The 21522-nt window shown below is 36.6% G+C and overlaps 1 protein-coding gene across 11 annotated transcripts in view; it reads left to right on the top strand.

Annotated features, from left to right (window-relative positions):
* The window catches only part of ZNF385B (zinc finger protein 385B), a 390846-nt gene that overhangs the window by 309555 nt on the left and 59769 nt on the right, over positions 1-21522 (top strand). For 7 of the 11 annotated variants that reach the window (XM_060302191.1, XM_060302193.2, XM_060302189.1 and 4 more), the window contains one exon: positions 17884-17922. The exons of the other annotated variants lie outside the window; for them this stretch is intronic. In XM_060302191.1, the coding sequence (XP_060158174.1) occupies positions 17884-17922 (39 nt within the window). The remainder of the gene's footprint in view (positions 1-17883; positions 17923-21522) is intronic. 11 annotated transcript variants of the gene reach the window in all.

Genomic DNA, 21522 nt, shown 5'->3' on the forward strand with positions numbered 1-21522 from the left:
AAACTGATGTTCCAGCTCTTCTGTGTCCTTGGCTTTTTTGGTCCGTGTCACCTCCCACCTCATTCAGTGTGAATAAAGCTCAATCAGAAATCTTTTGTGCTCTTTTCTGGCAGCATGGTAGATAATTTTCAGCAGAATCATTAAGTAGAAAGAGGAAAGGATTTTTTGAATGTAGAATGTATTTTAAAAACAGTTATAGTTTCTTGTTAGCAAATTTTAAAAGTACATTCTACTCAGTAGTCTGTGTGCTCTTTGAAAACCAACATGAATGCTACCATAATCACTTCATTTTTAATCAAGGGTAATATTAGTAAATATAAGAAATATATTTTAACTCATAACCATTATCAGAAGAATGAACACTGTACTCTTGAGACCATAGCTGAAAGCTTTGGAAGTTCCAAGTTTTGCTATTTTCTTTGGATTTAAAAAATATATATAAAGTAATGGTTTCTTCCTATTTTTATAGCAGAGTATGATAATGTTACATGAGAAACATAGCAAGAAGGAAATGAGATTCTGTCATATTCCAAAGCAAATAGGTGCCTGTTCTATACTAAATTGTATGCAGTGAAGAGATATGCTTCACAGTGTTCTTTTAGTGGCTATCTTGCCTTTTACTCCATAAGACGAAATCTCTCTCAGTGTTTATAGGTGAGAATAAGCAAAAAATTCGAGACACTGTTCAAGCAGAGTTCTGAGGAGACACTAGGGAAAATGGGGTTTGGATCACTGATATTTTATGATGGGCTGTGTGTCAAGGATGCATGGCTGGAGAATGAGGATGTTAACCCTGCAAATTTAAAGATCTTGACCTTTATATCTAAAGTTTAATAGGCTTCTCTGCCTGGCAACTCACTGATGCTTACTTCTACACACCACTCCACCTTCATTTATTTGTCCTTCAGGGCCCAACCTAGAGATCACCTCCTTCACAGGAAACTTTCTGTGACTCTTGCAATCTGACTTAAGTGCCCATCCTCTGTATTTCCAGAGTACCTCCCGATTACATCATATTCTCCCTGATTATCCATCTGTCTTCACTGGACTGTCAGATCCTTGAGAACAAGGGCTCTATCTTGTTTATCTTTGTATGCTTGGTGTCTGGCATAGGTGCTCAATAAAACCCTTTTGAAGGAAGGAAGGGAGAAAAGGACAGAGAAAGGGCTCTAGTTCCTTGGTTTTCAATGTTCATGGTCCCCCATCCAGCAAAGGGAATTCCGGCTTTTTTTTTTTTTTTTTTTTTGGTGGTACGCGGGCCTCCCACCGCTGCGGCCTCTCCCGCCGTGGAGCACAGGCTCCGGACGCGCAGGCCCAGCGACCATGGCCAATGGGCCCAGCCACTCCACGGCATGTGGGACCTTCCCAGACCGGGGCACAAACCCACGTCCCCTGCATCGGCAGGCAGACTCCCAACCACTGCGCCACCAGGGAAGCCCGAATTCTGGCATTTCTGAGCCTTATGTGCAAGGTGATAAGAGCAGGTGTTTACTTTTAATTTCCTGAGAATTGTCATCCTTTTTTAGTCTAAAGGCAATAATTAGTTATAAACTTTTCTCCAGCTATAGTTCTGGCTTTCTCTGTGTGGATGGTACGGACACTCTGCAAGTATCAACTGCATTCCTTATCCTAGGCCCTAATCTTAGGAGCATTTAGTTTAAAATCAAAGTTATTAATTACTGAATGTTATTGAAAACATAAATGGACTAAACAGTACTGGGTTTGGGGAAGGAGATAAACAAAATAAATAAAACAAAAATACCCCAGTGCCCAAGAAACTTGTAAGAAATAGAATAAATAGGCTAGAAAAGGCAAGATAATAAAAACCAAGAAATATAGGCAAAGTGAAAATAGTTACTGAACTTTATACTGTTCAAGAAAGGCCAGAAAGAATGAATTTTTTGTATCTCAATAGAGCTGTTTTCATTATTTTGTTATTCACGTTACTTCAGTTTGCCAACTGCTTCATGGTCATCCTTTAATTTTTGTACATGATGTTTGGTAGCTGCCAAAATGTATATAATTGTTTCTCCCTATTAGAATTAGAATCTTCCATTTCCTTTACTGTGGATTCCATTTTTATCTTCATTTTACCTGGATAATACTTGGTGTTTAATACTTGGTGTTTAATACCTGTCTAATACTTGGTTCTCCTTAATAAGAGACTTCTTCAAAATTCAAATGAATTGCATACTTAACACGATGGATTGTGTCAACTTAATATGATAAAATAGGTCCATTTAGAAGGCATACTCACACACATGGTGTTATGGACTGAATGTTCCTTCCTCCCCAAATTCATATGTTGAAGCCCTAACACGTGAGTGATAATATTTAGAAATGGGGCCTTTGAGAGGTAATTAGGGCTAGATGAGGTCTTGCAGGTGGTGCCCTTGTAATGTGATTAGTGCCCTTATAAGGAGAGACCCCAGAGAACTTTTCCTTTATCTACCATGTGAGGACATAGTGAGAAGAAAGTCATCCGCAAGCCAGAAAGAGAGCTCTCACCATAACCTGACTATGCTGGCACCCCTGATCTTGGACTTCCAGCCTCCACAACTGTGATATATTTATTTCTGTTGTTTAAGCCACCAAGTCCCTGGTATTTTGTTATGGCAGGTCAAGCAGACTAAGACACGTATGCAACCTATGTTTTGTATGTGATGATTAGAAGATCAAGTTTCTTTTTAACAGCCACATATTAGATACCTGGACAGATATATTTGTGTGACTCTCCAGAGCTGTAGCTATAATCAAGAGCCACTCAAGACCACAGTCTCCTGTCAGTTTCTCTGCTGCTTGGCAGTAGTTTCCATGCCTATTTATTTCAAATGTCTTTGTGAGTCCTGCCATGTTTTTGCAACTGCTCCAGGGAAGCACAAGCACAGTGGAGGTCTCTGACGCTTTATTGCAAGAGGCTCAGTGATCTTTTATTGTGAAAAATAATCTGATTTTTATTACCTACCTTAAAATTATTTTTTTCTGACACATGAACAAATATGTGGAGCAGAATAAAGATCATTTCTAAAGTATAAAGTCCCAAGTTGCTATATGATTCTTTGAATCATCCATGACAAGCTGTGGAATGAGACATGTGTTTACCATTTATTTTATCATTCTAGACTCTTTGAGATTCTGGGTTATTCATAGTTTGGTGATATCAATGACTATATAAAAATTTTCTTTCTTGTAGTAGAAATAATAATATATTTATCAAGGAGGTCCAAAATAAAGAAATAGGGCATCAAAATCACATTCACTTTGCTGTTAATTCATGCCATGTTTCTCATGAGATGTTACTATAAGGAAACTTGAAGTAAGCTAGAACATTCAATGTTTCACCTGCTTTTAATATATTTATTAATTTAATGAAGTCCTTATTTAAACATTTAAATACCTATTTTTCTTTTGTTTAAATTTTTCTTTAATTTTATTTAAATAAAATACCTTACCTCTGCTAATACAATCCGAAGTGAATTTTTGCCATTCGAGTCTTATTTTTTACTCTAGTAATGCTTTCCTGTCATAAAATGTTATATGTCCCATATTTCCTAGGACAGTAGTATGTCCAGTACGTGAAATGACACATTTGTCCCAATCGAATAAAAAAGAGAATATGGTCGACTTTTATTTTCATGATATGCTTAAAATATATCAATGGGTCATATTCTTTCATATGTTCTAAAGAAATATGCCAAGTTGAAACTTTCCACAGTTACTCAAATTTACTGAAAGAGGGGAGGATGACAGCCTATTATTGGATTTAGATAAGTCAACAGCAACACTCTCCAGATCATTAGAAAAAACAGTGGTTATAGGAACTCTTTGAAATGTGCTACAAAACTGTGGAAGACTTTTGTACAGATATTTAAGCAGAGATTACTGTCTGGAAATTTTTATGTCACTATTGAACATGGCAGAGAGAAAAAGTATGTAAACATGAACACTGGAAGGAAAACAAACTATGTAGTGATCTTCAGTATTGTCTTCCTCTACTCTTCAAACCACAAATATGTCCTTTTTAAGCTTAATTCACGTCCCCTGCCTTATTCAAAAAACCTCAAGATTTATCTACTAAAGACTGTGTTCAAATATCCCTTTACTCACTCTTGAAACCCCTTTAGAATATGTAGATATTATTGATATGGTATTTATATATACACAAGTATGCTTATATAATATGTGGTCATATGTGTTCTCTGTCCTTAATGAAATTATTTGTTCAGGTTATCTAGGAAAAGGAATGCATTCACAACCACTTACTGAAGGTCTGCATGTGCCGATCATTGTGCTAAGGAGGAGTTATAGTGAATAAAGGCAGAAGCTGCTCACTGTCTGACAGAAATTACTTCTTCCTCTTGTATAATTCACCATAAGATAACAGAGGATTCTGCTTATAATAAATAGTCAATTCAGTTGATAAAAGCTGCCAAGAAGCATCAGATTAAGACTTTGATGGACCTTTAAGGGGTAAGGGAACACAAGGTTTCAGGAGCCTGTGAAAAGAGGCACCCGTAGTCCCACCATGCTGTGTCCTCTTGGTGTCCCTTTCATCGTCCTAGTCTTAACCTCACATGGCTCTGGGACCTCACCTTCAGTGCTAGAGTTTCAAGGATTATGTGTACTTGGAGGCCACATCAGATATTCTGGCAAGGCAGGTCTTCAGTCTTGGTGCTGTCCCAGGTCAGCATTTTTTAAGAGTAGCGTCAGCTTGGAAAAAGTGTGTGTCAGCCCTCTTCTTTAAAAATGTATCTTATTCTTAACAAATCTCCAGTTAATTAAAGGAAGAAGAAACCAAAAACAACCTTGTTCTTAGCTTCTCTCAGTGACCAAGGCTCTTTATGCCTGTGGTAAAGTAGGAGAGCTTAATAAATATAAAATGGGACAAAATATTATTGTACAAAACATTCCCTCCAGCCCAGAAAAGGTATTTCTAAATTGGTTGCTCTATAAACATTAATTGATGGTAGTGTTCCCTGAGAAACCTTTACCAAAGCTTGGGAACCCATCCAATAGCACAGACCATTTTTTTTTTACTCCCTCTAGATTCTTGTATTCAGAATTAGGTCTCAAATCTCTTTTAGGGAGAGAAAAACACGTTTTGGAATATTCCAGTTCCTTTATTTTTATAATTGCCATTGAGGGTGCTAGAGATGAATTGGAGTGCTATTTAGCAATCTGTGAAGTTTCAACATCTTTGTGGAGCTCAGTAGGGTTCTTGGAAAAATACTTTTTTTCACAGATTTAGCTGTCAATTTCGGTTTTCTTACCTTCCTTTTTATGTTCTGATGCTTGGAATAATATGAAAGAACATAATTTATATGAATAATACCTTATTTTCGTGGAATTCTAGTATCAGAGGGCTTTAGCATATTTTAAAGACATTCTACAATTCTTTCAACACATCCACATATGAAATAGGCTACGTGTGTCATTGTTGTACCCTTTTTGCAGATCAGAAGGTTGTAGAATGTAATCCAGTCTTCTCATCTCTTCCAATAGACAGCTCTGCCACTGAAAAGGAAAAACAAGCTACGTATCAGATAAGCAAGAGCTGGTCTCCACCCTACTGTATCCTGAATGTAAATGTGTGTATTTCTCACAGGTTATTCGTGTGGGGCATATTTTCTTAAGTACCCAATAAGAAATAAGTTGTGGCTCCTAATATCAGGCTTTGCACTATATTCTATTTAGAAGATAGATTTGTCAGTCTCATACTTGTTTTCTCTTATTATGAACAGTTTCTAGAGCCAAGTGAAGATCTGAGAGGTGTAGTAAGAAATATATGTGATCCCTTTCACAGGCTTATGGTTTACAAATAATTAGAAATGCACAGAAAGTCTCCAACAATTAAAACAACAATCAGTCTGGGTCTCTGTGTAAAATGGTTCATTGTCATGATAATCAAAGCCACAAAATTTCCATTTCCCAAAATAACCTGAAGCTATTTGATGCTAAAATGATTACCGATAGCCACTATCACATGGTGATACTTAAGTTTCAACTTTTTTCAACTTTTTTTTATCATACTTAAGTTTCAACTTTTGAAGTACTTACCTTCTAAAGGGTGTGGTGGCATTCACTCATTCAGTCAGTCACTCATTCTTCGGTTATACACAACTTCCTCCCAAAAAGCCACTTGGAGCGTTCCCTCTGATCTGAGAAATAAGGCTGCTTGACTTGTTCCAAAGTAAGCCTCTAACAGTCCTATCTGGCCTGCACTCTGCTTCATGCCACCCTCAGAAGCAGGAACCTGAGTGGAAGGGAGAAGAGGGAAGAGCCATCTACTTCATTACATGGGGAAGAGCACTTGACAAGAGTCAGAAGACTACAGCTGGACTCGTTTTCTTTGGTCTTGAGAAAAATCACTTAGCTCCACTTTCCTCATTTTAAAACTAGGGTGATACCTTCCTAGTCTATATTACTACGTCATGAAAACTTGAGTTTATTATGTTTATGGAGAATTAAGGATATGACTGAATATTTAGAAAATTTCTAGAATTTATAATCTGTGAAAAAAAACAATATAACATATCACCATCCTATTTTTAATAATTTAAAATACCCATGAATTTCAAATGAGATAATGTTTATGTTATGTTATGTTTATGAAACGATTCCTAAACAGAAAAGCTCTATTCTTATAAATAATATTAATATTTTTATTAATATTTCTATCTCTTTGATCTCATCTTCCTAACCAATTACCTTAAGTACAAGTTATGTTTATCACTGGGGCTGGCGTTATGCATTAGAGCAATCCTAATCAAGGTAGATGCCAGGGTTATGGCTAAGACCTTGTTCTTGAGTTTAAGAAATTTACAGTCAGTTTAAAGAAGTCATGTCTGGTGCTGAGCAGGTGCTCAATTTGCGTTACCTTGAATGAGATAATAGTAGTGCATACCTAAAGATCAGAATCACCTGACTGCCTGAAAACAAGGCAGAGGGATAATGAATCTTGAGCAGGGTTGGGGAGAGGGTATATTGAGTGGAGGTTGGGAATAATCACAACTGGTTTGCTTGGATTCCTTTTTTCTCCGTTTACTTTCAATAATATTTAGACTTTGAAGGCTATGTATAAAGGTATTTTGAACCCGAAATCTGTGTACCAATGACACATTGTCATTGACACCTAAGACCTAAAGATGCGTTCTGCTATATTTTCAAAACACCGTTGACTTCCAAACATAGAACCTTTATTCTCATGTTATTTGTTAATCAAACTGACATTAGTTAAAATGGCAATTTAAAAAAATATTTTAAACTCAAAGTAGTCAACATATTCATTTATCCTTCATGTACTGATAGGGAAATCTATTCTAAAAATTCTTTGGACTTTTGACAGTTACAGATCTCTCTTCACCCTACCTCCTTTTTTTCTGAACTTAAATTGCCAGTCATACAAGAAAAAAACCACTTAACCTGTGCAGTAACACCTAACTGTAAATTTGGTGTGACATCTAACTGTAGATTCAATGCTTCCTGAAAAAAGATTAGTAGTTTTATAGTCTATCCCTAAATATTATATAGACCTTAACGATATGTACATATGTATGAAAACTATTTTTTATTAGAATACAAACATCAGCCTAAGTAAAACTTTAAAAATATACAAGCCAAGATATTCATAGTTCCATAGCTATTAGGAACAGCAGAGAAATAATCAATCTTTAGACTTCTGTGGGGGGAAAAAAGGTTTAAAACAGATACATTTTAAATTAGTTCCTTCATAAAAGAACTTTCTAAGAAAGAGCCTGTGGCACATAGCTCATCAATCCTTGTGCAATCAGACCTTCCATTGTCTTCTGAGGGAGAGCTGCCACCTCACAGGCCTGGCCCCTTTAATGGGTGAGTAGCTTCTGAAGAAGCATTATGACACCCAGATGTGGAGTTCTTTGAAGCTGCACTTCTGGGGAACCATCATTTTTGTGACAGAGCAAGAGTAATATCAGAATTTCCTGGGAATCGGTCATCAAAGGAAATTATCAGCAATTCATAGACTATCCTTTTTGCATTTGCTTCAGCCTCGAGGGTAATCACAAAAGATTATAGTCTCCATTTCAGCTTTCATATCACTGAAATATTCTTCTCTGCCGAGAACACGATTGATTTCCAAAGGTCAGCTTTTAACCCCAGCTTCAGGAGGCCACTCGGACTTCAGTGGTTTGATAACTGCCAACGATTGTTATTGTCATATTGTTCTGTTGTGAGGCAGAAATTTGGTGATTTCTGACTAATTATCCTTTAAATAAAGTGACATATCAACTTCTCATGCTGTTAGATATAAGTATTTGTCCCATTTTAGTAAGTGTTAGACGTTGGGGGAGAGAGAAGGGTGAATAAAAATTTTCAAATGAGTGTTGGGAAGACTTTGAAACCAGCATCCTGAGATTGAATTTTAGAATGGAAAACAGAATAATTCAGAAATGTTTTTGAAAGTCTTCAAAGGGAGTCGGTAGATTATAAATACAAAGGATTTTTGCTTCATGAGACTTCATGAACATTACTAGGGATTTTGTGTTTTGTGACAACTTGCTACGTGATTCATGTAGGTTTTTCTCCATTGTTTGATTAGGAAATATTAAGGCCATATCCATAGCCAAAATATAAGCAAACTGGGCACATTTTTAACTTGATGATTTCATTTGCTATATTCACTTTTCTCATACATATATATTGCTTTACTCAGAACATACAGGGACAGAAAGGGCTTTGTGTATATTTGAAATGAGTTTGGTAGATAAAACAGTTTTACCCAGAAGTGACTAGATTTCCTTACAAATTCAAAAGAGAGGAAAGCAGTTCAGTTTAAACTATTTTTGGTTTGAACCATAGCCTCCTTGCAATAATGTAAAAATAATTATAAATCAAATGAATAAATGTTAAATGTCAAGCTGTACCATTAACAGAGCCTTATTCAATAAAGTAGTTATCACCCCAGAGAGCAGAGGAAGGCACTTTATTAAGGCTCTTTATTTTATTTTACAAGTATGGTATATTTTGTATAATAAAAATGCAGAGTTGAACCAAAAATGTTTTTTTTTGTTGGGGGCGGTATGCGGGCCTCTCACTGTTGTGGCCTCTCCCATTGCGGAGCACAGGCTCCGGACGCACAGGCTCAGCGGCCATGGCTCACGGGCCTAGCCGCTCCGCGGCATGTGAGATCCTCCCGGACCGGGGCACGAACCTGCGCCCCCTGCATCGGCAGGTGGACTCTCAACCACTGCGCCACCAGGGAAGCCCCAAAAATGTTTTTTTGCTGAGAAGAGTTGATATGTATACACATATACATCCATACAAAAAGGCAATAGTAAGGTGAATATATAACATAAAATAGTTTTGATATCACCTGTCTGCAAAACCACTCAGGGACCACTTTCCTAATTAAAGTCCTAAAATGTTAAGTGTGACAGGTAAGCCTGCAAGAAAAAGGAGGACCAGTAGAATCAACGTTGGGAGAGCAGTGACATCCTTGAATGGGGATGGGGAAAGGGCACAGATGAAATGCAAGATGCCCAGTTAAAGTTGAATTTCAAATAAACAACAAATCAGTTTTATTACAAGAATATCCTATGTAATATTTGATACATTTATGTTGAAAAAAAAGATTTTTATTTGCCAATCTGGCAACCATAACAGGAGATCTGGGTTCTGGTCTTAGCTGAAGAGGCTCAAGCAGGTTACTAAAATTCTCCATATCTTTTCTCACTTTCACGTGAGGAAGTTGGACTAAAATCAGGCTGGTGAGACTGGGACCTGACCTACGTGCTCTAACCAGACCTGTTTTCAGCATTTTATTATATTGAATTTCCAGTTAGGATTCTGTTTGGGGGTAGAACGGTGGGGGGAAGGTTCTAAAACTCAAAACAAATAAAAAACAGTTTGAAAATGTAGACGATCTCTGACATTGTACCGCTGTGTCATGAGAGTGTGGCATGGGAGAGCCCACAATGCTTAGTATTGGAGCATTCCAGATTTGCCGCCTTGCATTGAGCCTTTTAGTCCTCACCTGTCAGGTTTCTTCTGAGTGCAAGACTAAGGAATGTGTTGTCCTCTGGGGAAAAAACACTTCATTTCTACTTTGCTTTACAGCATGAAGAATATATCCAAACAGGTCCAGATTTCCAATTTTGCAATTCTTCCTGCCTAGTGGGGTTTTCTTTTCATCTTAAGCCTTTTTAATTTGTGTCACGGACCTGTTTTGCCTCAGCATCAGGATATATCTGATTAGTTACTGAACAGCCTTTCAAACTTAGCTTTGACAGAATGGTTTTGAAAGGATGTCAGTTAATGCATTTGGCTGTTCAGCAGGTGTATTGATTTTTAAATCAAGAAAGCTCATTACTTCTCTAGTCTCTTAGAAAGCCCTTGTGACATTTTTTTTTAGCCCATTTCCCAGAAAATAGGAAAATGTATCACTACTTAGATTTGGAGACTTAGCACTAATAATTTTTAAGAACTACATTCATAAGCATCAGCAAGTAGTCTTTGGTTATTTGTATGCCTTTTTTTCCTCCTAAAGAACAAAAAGTTCTAGTTTTATTTTATTTATTTATTTTTTTTGCGGTACGCGAGCCTCTCACTGCTGTGGTCTCTCCCGTTGCGCAGCACAGGCTCCGGATGCGCAGGCTCAGCAGCCATGGCCCACGGGCCCAGCCGCTCCGCGGCATATGGGATCTTCCCGGACCAGGGCACGAACCCGCGTCCCCTGCATTGGCAGGTGGACTCTCAGCCACTGCGCCACCAGGGAAGCCCAAGTTCTAGTTTTTTAAAAAGATATTTCTCAAACTTATCTCTGGCTCTGAATTTTGTTATGGAAATTCAATCCTGGAACCAAGTTTGGGGGTTGTTTTCAAGCCACTGTTTTAAAAAGAAAAACAGGAAAGGCCAAGAAGTAGGTGACTGTGTTCTATATAAGACACTAGCCTATCCTTCCAAACCTCAGGATGTGTTTCTTCTTTCAATGTCCTGTAGAAGAATCAGTTCTCATAAGCTATCCTCAAATGAATCTCTATCTTGTTTAGTATTTTGCACATCTATTGAAAACCTATACTTCAGTCCATATTCCTGAAATGGTTTATTTCTTGTTTTATTTCACCCTGAGGAAACAAAATACTAAATAAAACATAGGTAACACCTGACTCATTTATTTTAGATTCTCTTGGTGAATCCAGTTCCTGTTCTCATCACTCTAAATAGTGTTTTTCTTTGGATGAGAGAGTTTATTGTCACCTATGTACGCCTTGGGCTCTTTGTATTTTTGAAATATGAATATGCCTCTTTGAGAAATATAAAGTATAAATACTTTGAAGGTAGTAACTTTTCCACAGAAAAAAAAATTAATAGTATTTGTCATCATTTCATTTCTTCTTCTATGCTATTAAAATTCAGAATAGAGCTAAATTCTTATTAATTCTCTTCCAGGTAGTTTTTCATCTTTCTTAAAAATTTTGTAACTTTTCTCATATTCTCTCAAAAGTGCATCTAATAATTTTATAGAAACTTTTTGTTACCTTGCGTTTGACAGTTGTTACTGATTTTTCAAATCTGTATGCATGCATTGGCCAAAAATTAGTTATAGGAACATCGAATAGTAAACATAAAATGAAAATCCTTTCAAGAACTTTCTTTGTGTCCTGATGGAAAAACACCTCTCTTTCCTCATGGTTCCCAGTCATATCTAAGCATTTCTTGTTCAAGAATGAAAACAAAGAAAGAAAAGGACTGGATTTCCTTAGGAGATATAGTTTAGCTCATACCTTAATGCCTTTTCCCTACATTGAAATGAGCACCTGAATTGGAATTGAGCATAGGCTGGGCTCCCTTAATACATCATATTAACCAATTAGACCTTCCAAAATACATTTTTAACCTGAATATGGTTACATATGCTACTGAATTTCAATTCTTAAGTTTACTCATCTAATGTTTCAATAGGAATATCAACACCCAAAATGTTGCTGGGTATGTGTGTGTCCATGTAGTACGGTATGAGCAAACCTTCAGTTAAGTCTCATACCCATGGCAGATGTAAGCTGAAAGTCTTATTTGTTAAACTGAACTTTTTGAAATGCTCTTTGATGTGGCTTCTTAAATTACCCAGCGGCATAACTACAGCTTTGCTACATCACTCTTGATCCCTGGCAGCATGGAAAATCACCAGGCATGTAGAGCCAGCCAGGAAAATGGAACATTTTACATTTGCACTGACCATATGATTACACACAAGGATCGACTGTCAGAGTTAGACATTCGGCTTCAGTAAGGTGTGCGGGTCTAATCTTAGGGCATCTCCCGTTAACAAAATAACTACTGTCTGAAAAAGAACTTAAAATTTATTCCTTCTACTTAGAACAATTTAAAAATTATCCATCAAAGTGTTAAGCTGGTTTTCCACTAAAGCGGGGGGTGGGGGGGGGATGGTGAAACCACCCCCTACTTTCCTTTCAGCTTTTTTGCTTGTACCATTTGGTAACCCTTTAAAGTTCTAAAAGTGTTAAAAGTGAAAAACATTATTTTCATATGATATCTTCACAAAAAACTGCTAGATCTTAGCCAAAATATGTACTTACTTAAAAAACAGAGAAGTAACTCATGGGTATTTTGGTTATTCACTAAAAACTACCAGGCCAACCACATTGTACCAGAAACCCACCAGGAAGGTCTCCAGGTGAGATGCATCTAGCGCTAAGCACTCATCCTTAGAGAACTTCCAAAACCAGATCACTTTAGTTTCCCTTTCTCTTTAAGGACATGATGATAGTGGTGGCTGTGAGTGGTGTCCCAGTTGTTGTCTTGGGACGTGGTAGTTGAAGAAAATCCTCTGTGGAGATCTCATAGATGGCTTTGAAAGCCGAAGAGCATGCCCTTTAGAGTTTTTACCAGTGATATGATTCCGAATTCTGTATCAACTATCTAAATCATGGGATAATGTCCTTATCTTTATATACTTAGTATGGTTTTACATGTGAAAGTATCAGAATCAAAGTTGTATCAAGACAACGAAAATGTTTTTAGGAATTGTCCATGGTAAAATTGTGTTTCTTTCCCATTCTCCTGTTTTATTTTTTTCATAGTACTTAAAACACTCTGAAAATACCTTATTTATAACTTTAGATGTACAGGTTTCCCCCACTATCCCAAAATGGAGAATTCCTATGACATTTTTCCTAAGTAGAAATGTTGTGAAGTGAAGAAGCAATTAGTTTAGGATACATCTTGCTAATGGATGCACAAAATAAATCCAGATAAAGAATAGATGCTCACACACACAGTTCAAAGCTATGGCGGCTTGATCCTGAGATGCTCAGTGTAGTTTCCGGGGAAGGAGCTTGGTGGTGCCACTGTCACTGCTTGAGATGCGCACTGCCTCTATAAAGGTTTGCACAAAAGAAATGCTGAACGCTATTTTCATTTTACAACTTTTTTCATAAAAGCAAAAATTCTCTTGGGATTTCTTTCAGTTAGTGAAAAGAGGTACTGATGTAGGTCTTTCATAAAACCAAGTGGCGTAAAGCAGACTTTCAAAAAGCAGGGGATACTTATATAGGTCTCCCCAACTAGAAAGTTGTATTTTTGAAGGCTTGTTCTCTACTGTATGTCCAGCTCCTAAAACAGCGCATGATAGCCATTTAATAAACTATTGTTAAATGAATCAATTTTCAATAAAATACAGTGTGCAAATTGAAAATTATACATTTATAAAAGTGTGACGTGTTGGAAAGGAGCAAAAATTCCCAAGGACAGAACTGTCTAAGTTGATATGAAATAATCTCTAAAAAGGTTGCACTTTTTATTATCAGAGTGCTCTAGAAAGAAGACATTACTTTATGGCAGAAACACACATCTCTAACATTCTGTATATGTTTCTTTTTTATTCTTCTAGAAATGAAACCAAGGTGGAATTTCTCCCAAAAAACTACTGGAAAATGCAGTTTAGTTTCCTTTCAAAATAGATCTTCAAAATAGATCCCAGGGTGTTTTTTCCTTATTCTAGTCATTCTTTTTGTCAGTGGAATATATAACGCTTATTTGATGAATCCCAGAGCTTTTCAAAGAAGGCCTGGCAATATGGAATTTGAGTGAAAGGTATCAAACTTTCTAAATTCATTTTAAAGGAAAAAAAGAAAGGAAAGAAAAGAAGAAAATGAAATTCTAATCTATGCTCTACTCTGTTTGGTTGCTTCAAATCTCTGGGCAGACTGCACTTATATTTTCTACAGGGATTTTTTGTTTGTTTTGCGGTACGTGGGCCTCTCCCTGCTGTGGCCTCTCCTGTTGTGGAGCACAGGCTCCGGACGCGCAGGCTCGGCGGCCATGGCTCACGGGCCCAGCCGGACCGGGGCATGAACCCGTGTCCCCTGCATCGGCAGGTGGACTCTCAACCACTGCGCCACCAGGGAAGCCCTCTACAGGGATTTTTGACCAGTACGAGGGAGGCTCTGGAAAGGGATCCCGGGATCCCACTTAGTTTGTGCAGCAATCAGATCCTTCTAATTGTGAACCAGCCTCAAAATATGTAAAGGTCTACAACATTTTGATAAAACAGTAGTAGTAATAATATAATAATAGCTTTATTGGATCTGAGACTTAGATCAATGTGACCTATTATTTTCTTAAGTGCATGTTATTTTAGCCTTTATGCCATTTCTGGTTAACTTTCTGGTGGCGTAATGGTATCCCTGCGGTACAGGGGCACAGCTGATTTTGTTTCCAAGTCACAGCCAATGTGTGGTTTTAGCAAAGAGCTAAATATGGCACTTGATTGAATCAACAGTCTGTGGAGAACGTGGCATGTCATTTGTCTTCCTTTCAGTGACAGTTATAGCATTCTGGTGGACCCCTGTCAGGATGCTCTGGGTAGGAAAAGCAGTGGCAGGATGGCAAATCTCAACTTTTACATATTCCAGATGCAAAAAGGCAGGTCTCACAGTAGCATGCAGCTCCAGTGTAACGTTTCATGTGGTTTATTTTTATTGAGACTTCTGATTTGAAATCCAAAACGGTACAGAGTTGTGTGGTTGAACTAACATTGCCAACAATATGCAGTTGTTTGTATTTCCTGTTCTTTGAGAAAAGGAATTTGTCTTGCAACCGTTGTGTCTGCTTTGTTTCTATTTAAGTTTTCAAGGATTTGAAACAAGTAAAACAGTAATAATAAAGGTATGTGGTCAGAGCATTTAAATATAAAAGGCAAAACCTTTTTTGAAGTAACTTCAGAGAAATATTGCTCTTCAGTGACATAAGCTATCACTTTTAAAAGTGTCACTTCATGAATATTTGAAGTTCTAATGAGACCCTATTGTCTCACTCTTTTCCATAAGTCCAACAATGAAAAAGGAAGGGATGAAGAAATAGTCATTCTTTTTGTACTACTGTAATTTTACAATATTGCAGTTTAAAAAACTGATGCTTTGCCAAACTTCCAGAAAGCCCTAAGTCACAAGGATTTAGTAGCTGAGATCTGCTTTGCAGAAATCAAGGACAGGTGCAAGTGATGACCATCACCTGCTACGTGTAATCTCTAAGTATTCGGGGAACTTTCTTTTTTTTTCTGTGTGATAGCCCAACAGTTACAACAGGGAAAGAGGACAGGGCAGCCCCAATTTTTATTTATGGCTTTCCTGAAGTAACCCAAGAAGAAATGGGCTTATCTTAAGAAGGGCATAAATCGGTCAGAAAGAGAAAAACTGAGACTCACTTCTCCAGGAAACTTTTACTTAAACACAAAGTAGGGGCTTCCCTGGTGGCGCAGTGGTTGAGAATCCGCCTGCCAATGCAGGGGCACGGGTTCAATCCCTGGCCCAGGAAGATCCCACATGCTGCGGAGCAACTAAGCCCGTGCACCACAACTACTGAGCCTGCGCTCTAGAGCCCGTGTGCCACAACTACTGAGCCCACGTGCCACAACTACTGAAGCCCATGTGCCTAGAGCCTGTGCTTCGCAACAAGAGAAGCCACCGCAATGAGAAGCCTGCGCACTGCAATGAAGAGTAGCCCCCGCTCGCTGCAACTAGAGAAAGCCCAGGTGCAGCAACGAAGACCCAACGCAGCCAAAAATAAATAAATTTAAAAAAAAAAAAGAAATAGAAAAAAAATACATAAAAAAAAAAGCCACCAATAGGCCTTATGTGTAGCTTGACTAGACAGCTGCCCTCCAGGCTGCAGAAATTCTAGGAACACTCCTCCTTTCTTCCCATTTCTCACACTCTACAGCAGTGCCACACATGATACCCAGCATCCCTGCTTGGTGGTCAGTTAGCAGGGAAGAGTTGGGGGAGAGACTCTCGCCTGAGTTTGACTCCTGCCTTCAGACCTACGAACTTGAGGGTGAGAAGTTATTAAACCTCTCAAAGCCTCGGATTCCTCATTTGTAAAAGGAGGATAAAAATGGTATCTGCCTCATGTGATGGTGGAGAGTACACTAGATAATCTCTTACTATAGTTCCTGGCACGTGGTGAGACCTCTAAGTCTAAGCTGCTCTTATTAAGATGTTTATTATTATTATTACACAGCTAGAGAAAGGAATTAAAAGGCAAATACCCCAGGAGGATAACACATTGATGTCACTGTTAAAGGGAGGATCCTGGATGCTTGAATTGTGAGAAAATCAGAAAAGGGGGGGAAAGTCTAAAGTAGGGGTGGGGCAAGAGGGGACAGACCTTTATGTGCTTTCTCGTGCCTCAGGGTTTTGCTTAATCGCCATCTGTTTTCACTTTTTAACTTTTACAATAATGTCCTTTCTTGTGTTTGACTCATCCTACCCCATCTAATCTGGGACAATGTCTGAAACATATTAGGCCTCCAGAAATGTTTGTTGCATGATTGATCTTTAACTTTTTAAAGTCAAAAACCTGGTTTCTACTTCTGTTTAGTAGAAAAGCTAGTATTGCCTACTATATTGTATAAGTGGTGACCAAATGCTTTTTAGAGTGTTGGTTAAAGCAGATAGCTAAGCTTAAGATGAAATGTCCTCATCTTTAAGAATATTATGGATACCCAGCCACATATAAGAAAGACTTGTATCATTCTTGAGCATCTTTTTTGCTTTTTAATTGAGTGGTGCTTGCTTTACTCCCACACCCAGCCCCACTGGATGGGTAGTGAAGTCATTGTAAGACTCTTACAAGAATACAATTCGAACTTCATCCCCTTGAAAATTATTGTGAAAGGTTTGTAATTTTATTTTCTTTGCCTAAAATTCCATCTAGGAAAGTTATCTCAAATATAAATGTCATCTAGTACTATCATTTGATCATGTAGTCCCTACCTTAGATTCCCTGCCCGCCCATAGTCGTCATCCTGACTTTAGTGAAGTGCTGCACTGTGTTTCTTTTCCCTGTGGCTAGGTTTTATTTGCAACTGCATGTGTTTTTATATGATTGCTTACTCTGTGTGGATATAAATTACTTTTTGGAATACTCAGTGAAAGTAGATCTTTTAAAAAAAACTCACACAGATTTGTAGTTCCATAAACTTGGTGAATACATCAAGATATCTGTTCTTATTTTGATATTGAAAATATAATAGATGGTGTGATAAGGCCACCTTCATTAATTCCTTTTATAAGTACTGTAATAGAATAGTTAATTTGTCCATACGTAGCCTGCAATCATCTCCTCAATTCCTGGTAAAAGCCACAACCCCATCTTTCATTTTTATTACCTACCAGTTAATTGCACTAATAGGTTTTGTTTTTCATTTCTACATGACTTTCATTAGCAAAAGTGGAAAGTGTTAACTCTTGCTGCTTTTTAGTTAGTAAGCATTTCAGGCTTTTTAATCAGAGATGAGCAAAGAAAATGGATTTTTAAAAATTTTGTGTGAATGTGCTTGCTAGCCTCAAAATTCCAGATGACTACTTCTGACTTTTACTTTTTTAGAAAAGAAGAGGCTTATTTGGGACCAATAAATTCTGCCAGGTAAGGAATATTGGTAGCTAGAGCTATGTGGTAGGGTTTTTTTTCCTTAAAGAAAAGCTTTTTTTAGCATTGTTTACCAGTGAAACAATCTTCTCAATCCACAGACAGCTTTCTTGTGCAGTGTGAACTAGTATGACCTAATCTGAGTATTTAACAAGGCAATTGCTTATTTAAAAGTGATATAAACATTTTAATAAAGATGTTTAAAAACACTTCAAATATCTTTATTAAAATCTTTAAAACTTCAAGGGTTTGTTGTATAATTGTAGTACCTCCAATAATTTTGCTGAGTACTCTACATATGAAATCATTATGGTATAGATATATAGTTTTGACTATACTAAATTGAATCACATGTATTTATCACATTTTAGGGTTTATGAGAATGTTTTTATTCATCTTGATTGTTTTGTTCATCCTGAAAATTGGTGATTGAATAAAAGACTTGCCATTGATTTAGTTATACATATCTCATTATGATTAGAGAAAACTGATTTTGCATTAGTGGAGGAAAAAATTTAAGTTAATATAAATTAACATCATATTTATTATTTTTATCTAATTTTTAGAGTATTGTAGGAATGCTACAAGAAAAAAATTCAGGATTTTACTACTTTATACTTTTAAAAAAGAGAAAGATCTGAAAGCCTTTTCTATGTTATTGCTAATTATGGACTCCACTGAAATGACCCAGGTATTTGTAGTTACTGCATCAGATGGCATATACTCAAAACATCAGCTGGGCAGTGTCTGTTTCAAGATATCAGATGAATTGGCCAATGGAACGTTCTTTCTTATACCATTTAAAGTCTTCTTTCAACTAAATCATGTCCTCCCAAGTGACATTTGAATAAGAAGTATAATTATATAACTCTATGATAAACAGAGAAAGATAAACAAGATTTAGAAAAAAGTAGACCTTTTCTTGAAATACCTATAACAAAATAGAGAATCAAGTGGAAAATAGAAAAATTTGTTCCAAGTGAGAAACATGGAAGATAAAATTTTCATATGATTAGTGGTAAGTCATTCAAAGGATGTAAAGGCAGCAGGAGTTAATGACAGGTGACAAGGAAGGGGGTAAAAGGACTGTGTTTTATGAGGACAGGTAGGATTATATGTGTAAAGTAGAGAAGTCGATTCTAGTGAAGAGTTTCTTGAAGGAACCTCCTTAGTTTGCTTTTCATGGAGCAGATGGCTGGGAACTTGCCTGCCTTAGTATTGGGGGTGCTCAGCCACAACTCACCTTTCAGGAAGAGAATGCTCAGCCTTGGGGAACATAAACAGTACTTTCAGGCTGGTAGGGTACAAATGTGAGATTTGAGTAGACAAATTTGTATCGGGGTTACTTGAAAAATTATGTAGGCAGCTAACAATTTCAAAAATGTAAAGAGAATGTTTATATCCAAGGGTTGTGTTGGAGCTCTCAACAGATATCTTTGTTTACTAAAAATTTGGAGCTAAATTTTTCTAGATGTATTTTTGTCTATGTTTTCATATTGCAGTATGGGAATTACTAGGATAGTGCATTTATTTTAGATGATGGAAGTTTTAATTTTTAATGGTAACTTTCAATATACTTTTGAAATGAGTAATAGGAAAGGATATACATTAAAACTATGTTTTCATGCATATTGCTGCTGTTTTTTAAAAGTCTATTTTAATTTGCTTTAAAGAAAAAATGTTAAGTGAATAATAACATATACAATAGTATATAGATACAGCAAAAATAATAAAAGTGGCATGCAGAAAATATGATTAGGAAATATTCATATACTTTTATCTTATATAGCTCACACATCACTAGATGTATTTTTTTAGAACATGAGAACAGAAAATATCTCAATAAAATGCTCTTATTTTTTTAACTTTGCATAACAGTGTAGTTTTTCCATCCTGCCAATATAGTTAGGCTATTTTATTTTTAAGCCTGTCCAAACTGATTTGCCATCTCTAGTAGATCAGAAAGTACAGGTTCACGTTTTGCAAATGGATGAGACTTTAAGTGTATGCACTTGTTAGTAAGAAAGTGAACTAAGGTTTTATTTTCTGATCTTTTGAGATTTTCTTTGCCCATAGAGGGTTTTTTTTTAATTCTCATTTAATACAATCAATTACAACCTTGAGCAAAACAAATCCCCAGATTTTCTAGTAATAATATTTTACATTTAGTGGTTAAATTTTTAAAAAAATTTTCTTAGAGTATAGTTGCTTTACAATGTTGGGTTAGTTTCTGCTGTACAGCAAAGTGAATCAGCCATATGTATACATATATCCCCTCTTTTTTGGATTTCCTTCCTATGTAAGTCACCACAGAACACTGAATAGAGTTCCCTGTGCTATACAGTAGGTTCTCATTAGTTATGTATTTTATACATAGTAGTGTATATATGTCAATCCCAAAGTAGTTAAACATAATACTCTTAACAGTTTTTTCTTTTTCACTTCTTAAGTTATCATACATAAAATTGACTTTGTGGGAATGCGCATAGTTCTTTGAATTTCAACACATGTATAAGTTTGTGTAACCACCACTACAGTCAAGATATAAAATAGTTCTATCACTCCAGAAAACTCCCCTCTTTGACTTTTTTAAGCGTTCCAAACCACATAACTTTTCTTTATAGTGGGAATACACTGTCCTGTCATCTCACTTAAACTTGTAGCAAAAAAAAAAGGCTACTTTACTGTTCAATAATTCTGTAATCCACCCTCTTTTCTAATGTATTTAAGTTCTTCTAACTGCTGATTTTGCACTTTGTTGATTCATACGCCTCATCAGGGATAGTATTCATTTCCCCTCTCTACCAAATATCATCAACTAATCCAGTCCTAAATTCTAACCTCTGGAGATTTCCTAGACAATGGTGTCAATGGATCTGTCCTTGTTCATGTTACATCTGTTTATAAGTTATGCTTTGTTCGTCATTGTTTTTTGAACTGCCAGTTGTCTGACATTAATGCTGGAGATTATTATCTGGAGTACACAAGAGAATCACTGCTGTGTCTCTCTTTTTATAGGCTCTGCAGATAGTGTTCTTTCATTTTCCAAATACTTTCATGGCTTTGTGGCATACTTTTTCTATGGTATCACTGTATATTTCTCTGACTGTTTATGGTAAATGCAAACCAAAGAGAGAAAGTCACAGGTTGTAAGTCAAAACTTTACTTGATCAATATTTAAGCAGGGGTTGCATATTAACCAATCTGTTATAGGCATTTGAGTGACATGCATTTCCAGTAGAATGAATATCTAGAGTACATGAACAATAATAAATTATTTTAAAATAAAGGTCAACATTTTCTGTGCTGCGATAAAGCCTGTCATTTATGACTTTGCCGCAAATAAAAAACTAAGAAACTTAAATACATCTGTAACAGTCGTCATTGAAATCATTTCAGACCATCTTAAGTATTATTACCTCACATAGGGAAAACATTAACAAGTTAATTTTAACCCTGATCTTTAGATCTTAAGTTTTCTTGTTCTATGATTCTTCTAAGGTTTTTCAAGGTTTCTTATATAGATATAAGATTTCTTGAAATGTTGTGATTCTCCTGTGATTTTTTTGTGTTACGATTTCAAACCAATTTTTTTGT

The sequence above is a fragment of the Globicephala melas genome, chromosome 7, assembly GCF_963455315.2.
Source record: "Globicephala melas chromosome 7, mGloMel1.2, whole genome shotgun sequence".
NCBI lineage: Eukaryota > Metazoa > Chordata > Mammalia > Artiodactyla > Delphinidae > Globicephala > Globicephala melas.